The following is a 14,360-nucleotide window of genomic DNA, read 5'->3' as shown; positions in this document are numbered from 1 at the left end:
TCTTTATAACTGCTTCGATATGTTGGGACCAGGTTAGGTCCTCAGAGATCTTGAAACTGCTCACTCACTCCATTTCTGCTCTCTCTATGAGGAATGGTATGTGTTCCTTCATCTTACCCTTCCTGTGTCCACAATCAGCTCTTTCGTCTTACTGATGTTGAGTGCAAGGTTGTTGCTGTGACACCACTCCACTAGTTGGCATATCTCTCTCCTGTAAACCCTCTTATCTCCATCTGAGATTCTACCAACAATGGTTGTATCATGTTCTGAGTGCTGAACAGACCTGCTGGAAATGGGGTGCAGAGTTAACCATTCCCCCCCCCCTTTTTGAGAACTATGAACTATTGCTATTGCTATGCTGCTAATGAGAGAGAGAGAGAGAGAGATGAAGCACAGAGGCAGGAACATCTGCTACAGATAAGAGAGAGAGGGAGACACACACATTTGATTTATGTATTATGGCTTCTTCCTGGATTGTTTACCTTTTGCTACAAGGACGTTACTTTGCTCGTTAACATTCCTAAGGAAACAGCAGGAGTGGCCTGATTTGATGGACATGGTCATTTTGAGTTGATGGATGGCTGATACCCCGTCAATGGGGATAAAAGACAGGTGAGGGGAGATACCCTCAGACACACCAGTGGACACTGACCGAGCGTTGTGCACCCACAGGAAGGTGGGGGTTTAGAGGACCGAATCAGGAGATCGGTCACAAAGCTCACAGTGTGACGGCAGGGCCTTGTGTGTGTCCACTCATGCCAGAGTGACGAGTCCACCACAGATGAACGGTCTAGCCGAAGAATGGAGGAGTCATAACCGAATGACCACAACGGTACAACGGAATCAGAATACAACAGAAGGTTTCCTGGCTGCAGCTGCTCAATCTCTCTCTCTGTCACTCTCTCTCTCTCTCTCTCTCTCTCTCTCTCCAACAACATCCGCAACTACCTCAGCACACATGAACTAAACTGAACGCTATACTTTCTTATGATAATTCATTTACCCCTAGACATTGATAGAGCTTGTTTATTATTGTTGATTATTATTCCTACACTTCTATGTTTATTTTTGCTAACCTGGTTTATATGTATATTTGCATTTTTGATACTGTATTGTGTAGTTTACTAATAAACACCTTTAGTTTTCGGTACCACCAGACTCCCAACAGATTCTTCTATTTCTGTTGGTCTGTAAACCCAGTTACGGGGTACGTAACAATCATCAGCAAATCTATAGTGGGTGTTTGAGCTGTGCCTAGCCACACAGTCATGGGTCTATAGAGAGTAGAGCAGTGGGCTAAGCACACACTCCTAAGGTACACCAGTGGTGATCATCAACGAGGAGGATATAATATCACTAATCCACACAGATTGTGGTCTTCCGGTTAGGAAGCTGAGGATCCAATTGCAGAGGGAGGTACAAAGGCCCAGGTTCTGTAACTTCTCAGTCAGGATTGTGGGAATGATGGTGTTGAATGCTGAGTATAGTCGATAAACAGCATTCTGACATAGGTGTTTGTATTGTCCAGGTGGGCTAAGGCCGTGTGAAGAGCCATTGAGATTGCATCTGCCGTTGACCTATTGTGGCGATAGATCCCACAGGCCCTGGGGATTTATCCACTTTATTTCTCTTTGAAAGACTCAAAACCACCTTCATCATTTCAAAATGTCCTGGCATTGTAGAATTTCCCAGAATGATTTCACTATCTTCATTAATCTAATCCTAACCAAGCAACTTTTGTTACCCTTTTGCTTTTAATGTATGTAAAAAATGCCTTGGTATTTTCTTTAATCCTATTTCATTTCCACTTTTAACCCTCTTTATTCCTTGCTTGTGTTCTTTCTGGCTTACTTTATATTCCTGAACCATCCTGTATGAATTTGGCTTCCAAATACTTAAGTGTTTCATCAGGCAGCATCTGTGGAGAGAAAAACAGATAATGACTCAGGTTCAAGTCAAGTCAAGTCACCTTTTATTGTCATTTCGACCATAACTGTAGGTACAGTGCATAGTAAAAATGAGACAAAGTTTTGCAGGACCATGGTTTACATGACACAGTACAAGAACTAGACTGAACTATGTAATAAAAAAAACAACACAGAGAAAGCTACACTAGACTACAGACCTACACTGGACTGCACAATGTGCACAAAAACAGTGCAGGCATTACAATAAATAATAAACAGGACAGCAGGGCAAGGTGTCAGTCCAGGCTTTGGGTATTGAGGAGTCTGATAGCTTGGGGGAAGAAACTTTTACATACTCTGGTTGTGACAGCCTGAATGCTTCAGAGCCTTTTCCCAGACGGCAGAAGGGAGAAGAGATTGCATGAGGGGTGCATGGGGTCCTTCATAATGCTGTTTCCTTTGCGGATGCAGCGTGTAGTGTAAATGTCCGTGATGGCAGGAAGACAGACCCCAATGATCTCAGCTGACCTCACTATCTGCTGCAGTGTCTTGCAATCCGAGATGGTGCAATTTCCGAACCAGGCAGTGATGTAGCTGTTCAAGATGCTCTCAATACAACCCCTGTAGAATGTGATGAGGATGGGGGGTGGGAGATGGACTTTCCTTAGCCTTCGCAAAAGGTAGAGACGCAGCTGGGCTTTCTTTGCTATGGAGCTGGTGTTGAGGGACCAGGTGAGATTCTCCTTCTGGTGAACACCAAGAAATGTGGTGCTGTTTACGATCTCTACCGAAGAGTCGTCGATATTCAGCGGGGAGTGGTTGCTCCGTGCCCTCCTGAAGTCAGCAACCATCTCTTTTGTTTTGTTCACATTAAGAGACAGGTTGTTGGCTCTGCACCAGTCCGTTAGCCGCTGCACCTCCTCTCTGTAGGCTGACTCGACGTTCTTGCTGATGAGACCCACCATGGTCGTGTCATCGGCGAACATGATGATGTGGTTCGAGCTGTGTGTTGCAGCACAGTCGTGGGTCAGCAGAGTGAACAGCAGTGGACAGAGCACACAGCCCTGGGGAGCCCCCGTGCTCAGTGTGATGGTGTTGGAGATGCTACTCCCGATCCGGACTGACTGAGGTCTCCCAGTCAGGAAGTCTAGGATCCAGTTGCAGAGGGAGGTGTTCAGGCCCAGTAGGCTCAGCTTTCCACTCAGTTTCTGAGGGATGATTGTGTTGAATGCTGAACTAAAGTTTATGAACAGCATCCGAACATATGTGTCTTTTTTTGTCCAGGTGGGTTAGAGCCAGGTGGAGGGTGGTGGCAATGGCATCATCTGTTGAGCAGTTGGGTCGGTACACAAACTGCAGGGGATCCAGTGAGGGGGGCAGCAGGGTCTTGATATGCCTCATGACGAGCCTCTCGAAACACTTCATGATGATGGATGTAAGTGCAACGGGACAGTGAAGACTTCTTCGGCACGGGGACAATGGTGGCGGCCTTGAAGCACATTGGAATGGTGGCACTGCTCAGGGAATGTTGAACATGTCAGTGAGAACATCTGCTAGCTGATCTGCCCATCCTCTGAGCACTCTACCAGGGATATTGTCTGGTTCAGCAGCCTTCCGTGGGTTGACCCTGCACAGGGTTCTTCTCACGTCGGCCATGGAGAGACACAGCACCTGGTCATTCGTAGGAGGGGTGAGCTTCCTTACCGCCATGTCATGTTCAAGTTCAAACCGGGCGTAGAAGTTATTCAGCGCATTTGGGAGGGAGGCATCACCTGCACAGTCAGGTGATGTTGTCCTGTAATTGGTGATGTCCTGGATGCCCTTCCACATGCGCCGCGTGTCGCCGCTGTCCTGGAAGTAACTGTGGATTAGCTGGGCATGTGCACGCTTTGCCCTTCTGATGGCTGGGGACATTTTTGCCCTCGCTGTTGTTAAAGCTGCCTTGTCGTGTGCTCTGAAGGCGGAGTCACGGGACCTCAGCAGTGCACGCACCTCTGCGTTCATCCATGGCTTCTGGTTGGCACGTATAGTGATGGTCTTGGACAGAGTAACATCATCAATGCACTTGCTAATGTAGCTGGTCACTGATGCTGTGTACTCCTCTAAGTTGGTAGAGTCGCCATCGGTTGCAGCCTCCCTGAACATGTGCCAGTCAGTGTGCGCAAAGCAGTCTTGAAGAGCAGAGATGGCTCCTGCTGGCCAGGTTTTCACCTGCTTCTGAACTGGTCTGGAGCGCCTGACGAGCCGTCTGTATGCTGGGATTAGCATAACAGAGATGCGGTCTGAGTATCCGAGGTGAGGGCGGGGCTCTGCCTAGTACGCATCGGGAATGTTTGTGAAAACCAGGTCCAATGCGTTCTCCCCCCCCCCCCCCCCGATGCAAAGTCCACATACTGATGGAATTTGGGGAGTACTGACTTAAGGTTCGCGTGGTTAAAATCACTGGCGACAATAAACAGACCATCAGGGTGTGCATTCTGCAGTTCGCTAATAGCCCCGTACAGTTCACAGAGCGCCTCCTTAGCATTAGCACTGGGGGGAATGTACACACCGAATATAAGGACAGAGATGAATTCCCATGGCAAATAAAATGGTCTGCATCGAACTGCCACAAACTCCACTAGCGATGAGCAGTGTCTGGAATCCAGCACAGAGTTCTTACACCATTCTGTGCTGATGTAAACACACACACCACCACCGCGAGTCTTACCGGAGACAACTGCATCCGTGTCTGCTCGAAACAAGGCTAGCCCGTCTAGCTGGATGGCAGTGTCTGAAATCCTATCAGTGAGCCATGTCTCTATGAAGACATACGCGGAGAAAACTCTGTACTCCTGCCGAGTATTACGTTGGAGTTGCATGTAGTCCATTTTCTTGTCCAGGGAGCGGACACTGGAGAGCAGAATGGATGGAAGAGCCGGCCGGCTAGGGTTTGCTTTTAGCCTGACATGGACCCCTGCCCGTTTGCCTCGCTTCTGCTTCCTCACACATCGCTTTCGTCGTTTCCATCTCCAGCTACCAGCATCAGGCAAGTCTGAGGAATGTAGGCCTGTTCACCTCAACAAGCCGACGTCGCGTAATTCAGCCAGCAGATCTTTGTGAAGGTTTGTTTTTGGGTGATCTCTGTACTGTAGTAGTATCTGGTGATGGTAAATAGCCGCTCTGTTATCCATGTGCCCTAATCGAAAATTGTGTATCAAACTTAAAATAGACAATTAAATTAAAGAAACACCAGGTCTGAAAGGCCGCTACGGCCGTGCCACGCCGCCTCGTGGGAAATATCATGGGAAGGTTGATGAATTAGGAAAGGTTAGAAATCAATAAACGTGACTGCAAGCAGCTTTAATACTTAGGCTTTATGAATTCATGTTGAATTTTTCCTAATGACTATTATTTCTCCATCTGTCTTTAACTACAGGTTCAGGGAGTGAACCTCGGATTCAGATGACGGGATACGATGGAGAGGGAATCCAGCTTGTGTGTAAATCCAGTGGATGGTATCCTGAGCCAGAGATCCAGTGGATCGGTGGGGATGGAAATGCATTAACAGAGGCTGAGACAAAGTACCACAGAGACTCGGGTCTTGTAAATGTTGAGAGCAGTGTTGGAGTAACGAGGCAATCATCAAACAAACTGAAGTGCATTATCAGGAGCGAACATTTGAAAATAGAACATACGGCAATTATTACAATATCAGGTTTGTAAATTTGACCATTGTAGGGGGAAGGTGAACTAATTTCTACTGAAAACCTAAATACCAAAGAATAGTAATTGCTTAGCAAAAATCTTACGCCTGTTGAAGACTGTCCCTTGTATTTAAATAGTCTACTGTATTGTCAGTTTTGCTGTTTGTGTATCTTTTAAATCTGGCACACCATTAAAGGCCAATTGAATCCACAACTTGTCCATTGGGGTTGGACATCAACACAGATGTTTTCCATCCTTTTATACTCAGGTGAAAATTAAGTGCGTACAACTTGGAACATTTCCAAAAACATTAGCATTACCAAACATTTACCAAAACATTAGCATCTGCTGCATTGACCTACCTGTGAACTATTAACATTGCTATGCCCAAGATGAAAGTTCTGTTGATGTTGCAGATGTGGGCCAATTGAAAAAAAGATCCAGAAAAATAATAATCCCGGTTACTACTTGAAACCTCTATAAATTGGCCCAGGGCTAATATGATCAGAGCAGAATTCCTGGTTCCAAGATCAGTGTGGGAAAACCCCTCTTAATTTTGTTTACCTCTGTAAAATCTCCCCTCATTCTCCGTCTACATTCCAGTGAATAAAGTTCAAAGCAATTCAATTGGTCCCATAGCACAGGGGCTCAGGTTTCGGTAACTTCCTTGTAAATTTTCTCTGCATTCTTTCAATCTAGGTAGGTGATCAATACCAGACACAATATTTCAACTTAGGCTGCAAAACATCTGATTCAATTTCAAGCTAACGTTCCACTCGTGTACTCAATATGTTGATGTATGAAGGCCAATATGCCAAAAAGTTTTCCTTATGACCCTATCTACTTGAAACACCACTTCCAAAGAATTATGGACTGTATTCCCAGATCCCTCTGTTCTACCACACTCCTCAGTGCCCTACCACTCACCATGTAAGACCAACTCTGGTTGGTTCTACTGAAGTTCCACACCTCACACTTGTCTGTGTTAAACTGCATCTGCCATTTTTCATCCCATTTTTCCAGATCTTCCAGATCTGCTGTAAACTCTGGTCATCTTCCTCACAGTCCACTAACCCCAATCTTGATACCATCTCTAAATTTAATGATACAATTTACCACATTATTTTTCAATTTGTTGATATGGATGACAAACAAAAAGTACCCAGCACTGATCCCTGTGGTAGACCACTAGTCACAGGCCTCCAGTCAGAGAGGCAGCCATCTACAATGCTCCCTGGCTTCAAATGAGAAATCAGAGACTCTTGCCATCTTGAAAGCCAAGCAACTGAACGTTCTTGACCAAACTACAGTAGAGGACATTTTCAAAGGCACATTTCTAAGGTATATGTGGACAACATCCACCGCCTTGCCTTCATCAACATTCTTTGTAACTTGCTCAAACAATTCTATAAGTTTGGTTAGACAAACTTATCACACACAAAGCTGTGCTGGTGATCCCTAATCAGTTACTGAATATCCAAATACTTTTATATCCGGTCCCTTCAAACACTTCCCAAAAACTTTCCCATTACTGACATCAGGCTCATATGTCTATAATTTTCTGGCTCATTCTTAAGCAGCAGAACAACATTAGCTATCATCCAATCCTCTGGCACCACACTCGTGGCTAAAGATGTTTAAAATATCTCTGCTGGGGTCCCTGCAAATTCTGCATTAGCCTCCCACAGGGTCTGAGAGAACATCTTGTCAGGACCTGTGATTTATCCACCCTAATTTGCTTCAAGACAGCAACACCTCCTCCTCCGTAATCCTTGTAGGGTCCATCACCCCGTTACTGCACAGCTTCACATCAATAGATCCTCTCTCTCTCTCTCTCTCTCTCTCTCTCTCTCTCTCTCTCTCTCTCTCTCTCTCTCTCTCTCGTAAATACAGTCGGCCCTCCTTATCTGCTAATTCCGCATCCGCGATTTCAACTAACTGCGAATCCCAAAAACCGGGAAGTGCTCTTCCAGCACTTGTTGTTCGAGCATGTACAGACTTTTTTTCTTGTCATTATTCCCTAAACAATGCACTATAACAACTATTTTACATAGCATTTACATTGTATTAGCTGTTATAAGTAATCTAGAGATGATTTAAAGTATACAGGAGGATGTGCGTGAGTTATCGTGGATCAGGATCGGAAAAAATCGGAAGTTCTCTTACTAAGTAAGTCGGAACAAGACAATCCGGTAGTATTTAACGTTAGTTAGTCAAAAGTTTGCATTCATATATCTTATATATTTTACCTTTCTATGCATATAAAACACTTAAGAACGTATGTTTCAGCGCCGGGCTTGGGAAGTTCCCGAGTTCGATCTAGTGACAGATCGCTAATGAGTGCGCACTCCACCGTGCCGGGTTGATGTGGAAGATCAAAAACCCAAAACCCTAAAACCCTATAACTAAACCACTGCGTTGCTTGGTAATAATTGTAGCTTTCATCGGGGCAGGGCCTTTCACATGCTCCATTAAAATTGTTCCGATCGTTGACTGACTGTAGCCTAACGCTTTTCCAATGACCGATGGTGTTTCACCTCTTTTCCATCACTTTATTATTTCCACCTTATTTTCAATCATGATCGTGATTATTTTTGGGAACAGAAATACCGCGGATTCAGAGCTACACTGGGTCCTAATGTCCACCGCTCTGAACATGTTAAATAAAGTCCAGGGTTCCGCTGGGTCCTGAAGACCACCGAATTGATTCTGGTTAAATAAGGGACTTGACCATCCATGATTTTTGGTATCCACAGGGGGTCTCGGAACTAATCCCTCGCGGATAAGGAGGGTCGACTGTAGTAATACAAAAATCCATTTAAGATCTCCCGCATTTCTGTCAGTTCTATGCATGGATACCACTCTGAACTTCCACGTCTTCTTTTAGCCCTCCTGATTTTCTTCTTGAATTTCTTACACTGCTCAAGCACTTCATTTGTTCCTGCCTGCCTAAACCTGTTATGTACCTCCTTATTTTTCTTAACTGGGACCTCAATATCTCTTAAAATCAATGTTCTTTAAACCCGCTATCCCTGCCTCTTATTCTGACACGGACATACAATCTCTGTGCTCTCAAAGCTTCCCTTTTGAAAGCCTCTCACTTAACAAGTACACCATTGCCAGAAAACAAGCTGTCTCTATCCACACTTACCAAATCATTTTTGATATCACCAACACTGACCTTTCTCCAATTTGGAATATCAACCCAAGGACCAGAACTGTCCTTTTCCGTAATGACTTTGAGACCAGTGGCATTGTGATCACTGGATGCAAAGTGTTCCCCAACAGAAACTTCTGTCACCTGCCCTGTCTCATTCCCTAATAGCAGATCAAGTATCACACACTCTCTCGTTTGGACTTCCACGTACTGATGAAGGAAACTTTCTTGAGCACATTTGACAAACTTTTTCCCATCCAGCTGTTTTACAGTATGGGAGTCCCAGTCAATATGTGGAAAGTTAAAGTCACCCACTATCACAATAATTTGTTTCTTGCAACAGTCTGCAATCTCTCTACAAATGTGCTCCTCTACATAACAGAATCACAGCACAGAATTGGGTGTTTTGGTAAATCTAGTGCTTGCTATAAATATTTAAATTGCCTACTGCCATTGACCTGCACGGGGATGATAGCCCTCCGTATCCCTACTATCTATGTACCTACATAGAAACATAAAAAACCGACAGCACAATACAGGTCCTTCACAGCCCACAATGCTGTGCCAAACATGTATTTACTTCAGTAATTACCGAGGGTTACCCATAGCACTCTATTTCTCTAAGCTCCATGTACCTATCCAGGAGTATCTTAAAAGACCCTATTGTATCCACACAAGCTACCGTCGCCAGCAGTCCATTCCACGCCCTCACCACCCTCTGCATAAAAAAAAAATTAACCCTGGTATCTCCTCTGTAACTACTGCCAACAACTTTAAAATTGTGCCCCCTCACATTAGCCACTTCAGCCCTGGGGAAAAAGCCACTAACTCTCCACACGATAAATGCCTCTCATCGACTTATACACCTCTATCAGGTCACCTGTCATCCTCCATCACTCCTAGAATAAAAGGCCAAGTTCACTTAACCTATTCTCATAGGGCATGCTCCCCAAAACAGTTAACGTCCTTGTAAATCTCCTCTGCACCCTTTCTAGAGTTTACACATTCTTCCGGTAGTGAGGTGACAAGAACTGAGCACAGTCCAAGTGGGGTCTGACCAGGGTCATATATAGCTGTAACATTACCTCTTGGCTCTTAAACTCAATCCCATGGTTGATGAAGACCAATGCACTGTATGCCTTCTTAACCACAGAGTCAACCTGTGCAGCAGTTTTGTGTGTCCTATGCACTTGGACCCCAAAAACTCTCTGATCCTCCACACTGCCAAAAGTCTTCCCATTAATACTAAATTCTGCCATCGTATGTGACCTACCAAAATGAACCACTTCACACTTATCTGGGTTGAACTCCATCTGCCACTTCTCAGCCCAGTTTTGCATCCCATCGATGTCCTGCTGTAACCTCTGACAGCTCTCCACACTATCCACAACACCTCCAAACTTTGTGTCATCAGCAAATTTACTAATCATCCCTTCACTTCCTCATCCAGGTCATTTATAAAAATTACGAAGAGAAGGAGATGCAGAACCTCTGAGGCACACCGCTAGTCACCGACCTTCATGCACATGTGTCTACAACCACTCTTTGCCTTCTCTGGGCAAGCCAATTCTGGATCCACAAGCAATGTTCCTTTTGATCCCATGCCTCCCTACTTTCTCAATAAGCCTTGCATGGGGCACCTTATCAAATGCCTTGCTGAAATCCATATACACTACATCTACTACTCTTCTTTCATCAATGTGTTTAGTCACATCCTCAAAAAATTCAAACAGGTTCATAAGGCACGACCTGCCCTTGACAAAGCCATGCTGACTATTCCTAATCATATTATACCTCTTCAAATGTTCATAAATCCTGCCTGTCAGTATCTTCTCCATCAGCTTACAAACCACTGAGGTAAGACTCAGTGGGCTATAATTTCCTGGGCTACCTCTACTCCCTTTCTTGAATAAAGGAACAACATCCGCAACCCTCCAATCCTCCAGAACCTCTCCCGTCCCCATTGATGATGCAAAGATCATTGCCAGAGGCTCAGCAATCTCCTCCCTCGGCTCCCACAGTAGCCTAGGGTATATCTCATCCAATCCCAGTGACTTATCCAACTTGATGCTTTCCAAAAGTTCCACCATATCCTCTTGCTTAATGTCTATATGCTCAAGCTTTTCTTTCCACTGTAAGTCATCCCTACATTCGCCAAGGACTTTTCCATAGTGAATACTGAAGCAAAGTATTCATTAAGTACCTCTGCTCTCCTCCAGTTCCATACACACTTCTCCACTGTCACGCTTGATTGATCCTATTATCTCACGTCTTATCTTCTTGCTCTTCACTTACTTGTATAATGCCTTGGGGTTTAACTTGATCCTGCTCACCAGGGCCTTTTCATGTCCCTTTCTGGCTCTCCAAATTTCATTCTTCAACTCCTTCCTGCTAGCCTTATAATTTTCTAGATCTCTATCATTACCTAGTTTTTTTGAACTTTCGTAAGCTTTTCTTCTTGACTAGATTTACAACAGCCTTTGTACACCACAGTTCCTGTACGTGACCGTTCTTTCCCTGTCTCATTCAACGTACCAATGCAGGACGTCACACAAATATCCCCTGAACATTTGCCACATTTCGGTCGTACATTTCCCTGAGGACATCTATTCCCAATTTGTGCTTCCAAGTTCCTGCCTGATAGCTTCATATTTCCCCTTCTTCCATGGAAACGCTTTCCAAACTTCTCTGTTCCTATCCCTCTCCAGTGCAATGGTAAAGGAGATAGAATTGTGATCACTATCTCCAAAATGCTCTCCTGAGAGACCTGACAACTGACCAGGTTCCATTTCCCAATACCAGATCAAGTACAGCATCTCCTCCTGTAGGCTTATCTACATATTGTGTCAGGAAACCTTCCTGAACACACCTAACAAACTCCACCCCATCTGAACCCCTTGCTCTAGGAAGATGCCAAACAATAATATTGGTTGAGTGAACTCAGCCTTTTCTCCGTGGATTGACGGAGGATGACAGGTGACCTGATAGATGTGTATAAGTTGATGAGAGGCATTGATTGTGTGGATAGTCAGAGGCCTTTTCCCAGGGCTGAAATGGTTGCCTCAAGAGGACATAGGTTTAAGGTGCTGGGGAGTAGGTACCAAGGAGATGTCAGGGGTAAGTTTTTTACTCAGAGAGTGGCGAGTGCGTGGAATGGGCTGCCGGCAACGGTGGTGGAGGCAGACATGATAGGGTCTTTTAATAGACTTTTGGATACGTACATGGTGCTTAGAAAAATAGAGGGCTATGAAGAAGTCTAGTAAATTCTAAGGTAGGGACATGTTCAGCACAACTTTGTGGGCTGAAGGACCTGTATTGTGCTGTAGGTTTTCTATGTTTCTAATATTTGGGAAATTAAAATTTCCCACCACGATGACCCTGTTACTGTTACAGCTTTCCAGAAACTGTCTCCCCATATGCTGCTCGATGTCCCTGTTAATATTGGGTGCTCTTTAAAAACACCCAGTAGAGTTATTGACCCCTTCCTGTTCCTAAGTTCCACCCACAGAGACTCGGAAGACAACCCCTCCATGACTTCCTTCTTTTCTGCAGCCGTGACGCTATCTCTGATCAGCAGTGCCACACCCCCACCACTTTTGACTCCCTCCTTGTCTGAAACATTTAAAGCCTGGCACTCTAACCATTCCAGCCCTTGAGCCATCTAAGTCTTTAATGGTCACAACATCATCATCGACTACTGTATCCAGAGAGCCATGCCTGTCACGTGACAGCACTGCCCTCACCTGGTCGAAAGGCACACCACATGCCAGACAACATTTCACCCCTCCCAACTAATCAATGCACACTTTACCATTGGCCACCTTAATTGGGTTAACCCGTCTAGCAGCAAGCTGTTGGCACCCCCCCCTCCCCGGTGAATCACTTGGGCTGGACCTTCCAGCCCCCTGACCTATAAAGGGTGCTACATGTGCTTGGCTCTCTCTCTTTTTTTTTGGCCATCCTCGAGGGACAGCCCTGCTTTACTCCAGGCTGAAGACTGCAGAACAGCGCTGGAGACACGTGGTGAGCTGTGCACTAAGTAGCATTTTGGGAGCGTTCATTGTTGTCCCTGTAGCAGAGAGCCGTGCCTGCCCATAGTCAAGGGTTGGTGGGTGTCGTAGTTACTTTTCCCTTGCCTGTATGTGTACCTGCACTCTGTCCCCACACCGTTTTCTTGTGTAACGTACTGCAGACCTGACTTATCCCACGCTCGACTATACTAATACTTCCTAATGCTGTTCTTCACAAGTAATTTACCTCACCTCGACCCGTTATCGCCAATCCCCATTGAACCAAAGCCATCCTATTCTGTCACCCGATCTATAGAACTGTCTTCTTTTAAATCCTTCCCACCAGTCTAACTCACTGACGTCCACACACTTGCGTAGTCATGCCTCAATCTAAACTTTACTTAAACATTGAAATCATGATCGCATGCTCCACTTGTATTAGCAGCTCATTCCACATTCTCATGACCCTCTGAATGAAGAAGTTTCCCCTCCTGTTCCCCTTGAACTTCTCACCTTTCACCCTGAACCCATGACATTTGGTTGTAGTCCCACCCAACCTCGAGAAAAAGCCCACCTTCATTTACTTTATCTATAGCCTCGTAATTTTGTACACCTCTGTCAAATCTCATCTCAATCTTCTATGCTCTAAAGAGTACAATCCTAACTTATTCCATCTTTCCTTATAATTTGGGTCCTCCAGGTGTGGCAACATCCTTGTGAAATCTCTCTCTACTCTTTCAACCATGTTTACATCTTTCCTGTAAGTAGGTGACCAAAATGCACACAATACTCTGAATTAAGCCTCACTAATACCTTAAACACCTTCAACATAACATCCCATCTCCTGTACTCAATACATTGATTTATGAAGGCCAATGTTGCAGAAGCTTTCTACCAGTAAGATGGCTTTCAAAAAATTATGTATCTGTATTCCCAGATTCTGTTATTTACCCACAATCCTCCATGTCCTACCATTCACTATGTAAGACCTACACTGGTTGGTCCTACTGAAATGCAAAACATTGTACTGATCCGCACTAAATTCCCTCTGCCATTTTTCAGCCCATTTTCCCAGCTGATGCAAATCTCTCTGCAAGTCATGATAGCCTTCTTCACTGTCCACTACACTCCCAATCTGGATGTCATCCACAAATTTGCTGATCCAGTTAGCCACATTATCATCTGGATCATTGATATACTGTCAGTGGCAAACAGCAGAGGACCCAGCACTGATCCGGTGGCACACCACCAGTCACAGGCCTCCAGTCAGAGAGGCAACTCTCTGCTACCACTCTCTGGCTTCTCTCATAAAGCCAATGTCTAATCCAATTTACTACCTCATCCTGAATACCGAGTGACTGAACCTTCTTGGCCAGCCTTCCATGTGGGCCCTTGTCAAATGCCTTACTAAAGTCCATGTGGATAACATCAACAGCCTTACCATCATCAATTTTCCTTGAACAACTCTTTAAGATTGGTTAGTAATGCCCTACCACATATGAAGCCAGGCTGACTATCCTTAATCAGTCCATGTCTATCCAAGTACAGTGCCTATCAAAAGTATTTTCCTCCCTTCTGAAGTTTTCATGTTTTATTGCT

General features: G+C 44.9%; 2 protein-coding genes across 3 annotated transcripts in view; both read left to right on the top strand.

The window, feature by feature from the left end:
- The window catches only part of LOC140720542 (butyrophilin subfamily 3 member A3-like), a 388,295-nt gene that overhangs the window by 327,050 nt on the left and 46,885 nt on the right, over positions 1-14,360 (top strand). The window lies entirely within an intron of this gene.
- Positions 1-14,360, top strand: part of LOC140738266 (butyrophilin subfamily 3 member A2-like) — an 81,585-nt gene that overhangs the window by 43,446 nt on the left and 23,779 nt on the right. The window contains exon 4 of the mRNA XM_073065434.1: positions 5,326-5,604. Coding sequence (XP_072921535.1) covers positions 5,326-5,604 — 279 coding nt within the window. The remainder of the gene's footprint in view (positions 1-5,325; positions 5,605-14,360) is intronic.

Source organism: Hemitrygon akajei, chromosome 2 (genome assembly GCF_048418815.1).
Source record: "Hemitrygon akajei chromosome 2, sHemAka1.3, whole genome shotgun sequence".
Taxonomy (NCBI): Eukaryota; Metazoa; Chordata; class Chondrichthyes; order Myliobatiformes; family Dasyatidae; genus Hemitrygon; species Hemitrygon akajei.
This window is presented reverse-complemented; position numbering and strand designations above follow the sequence as displayed.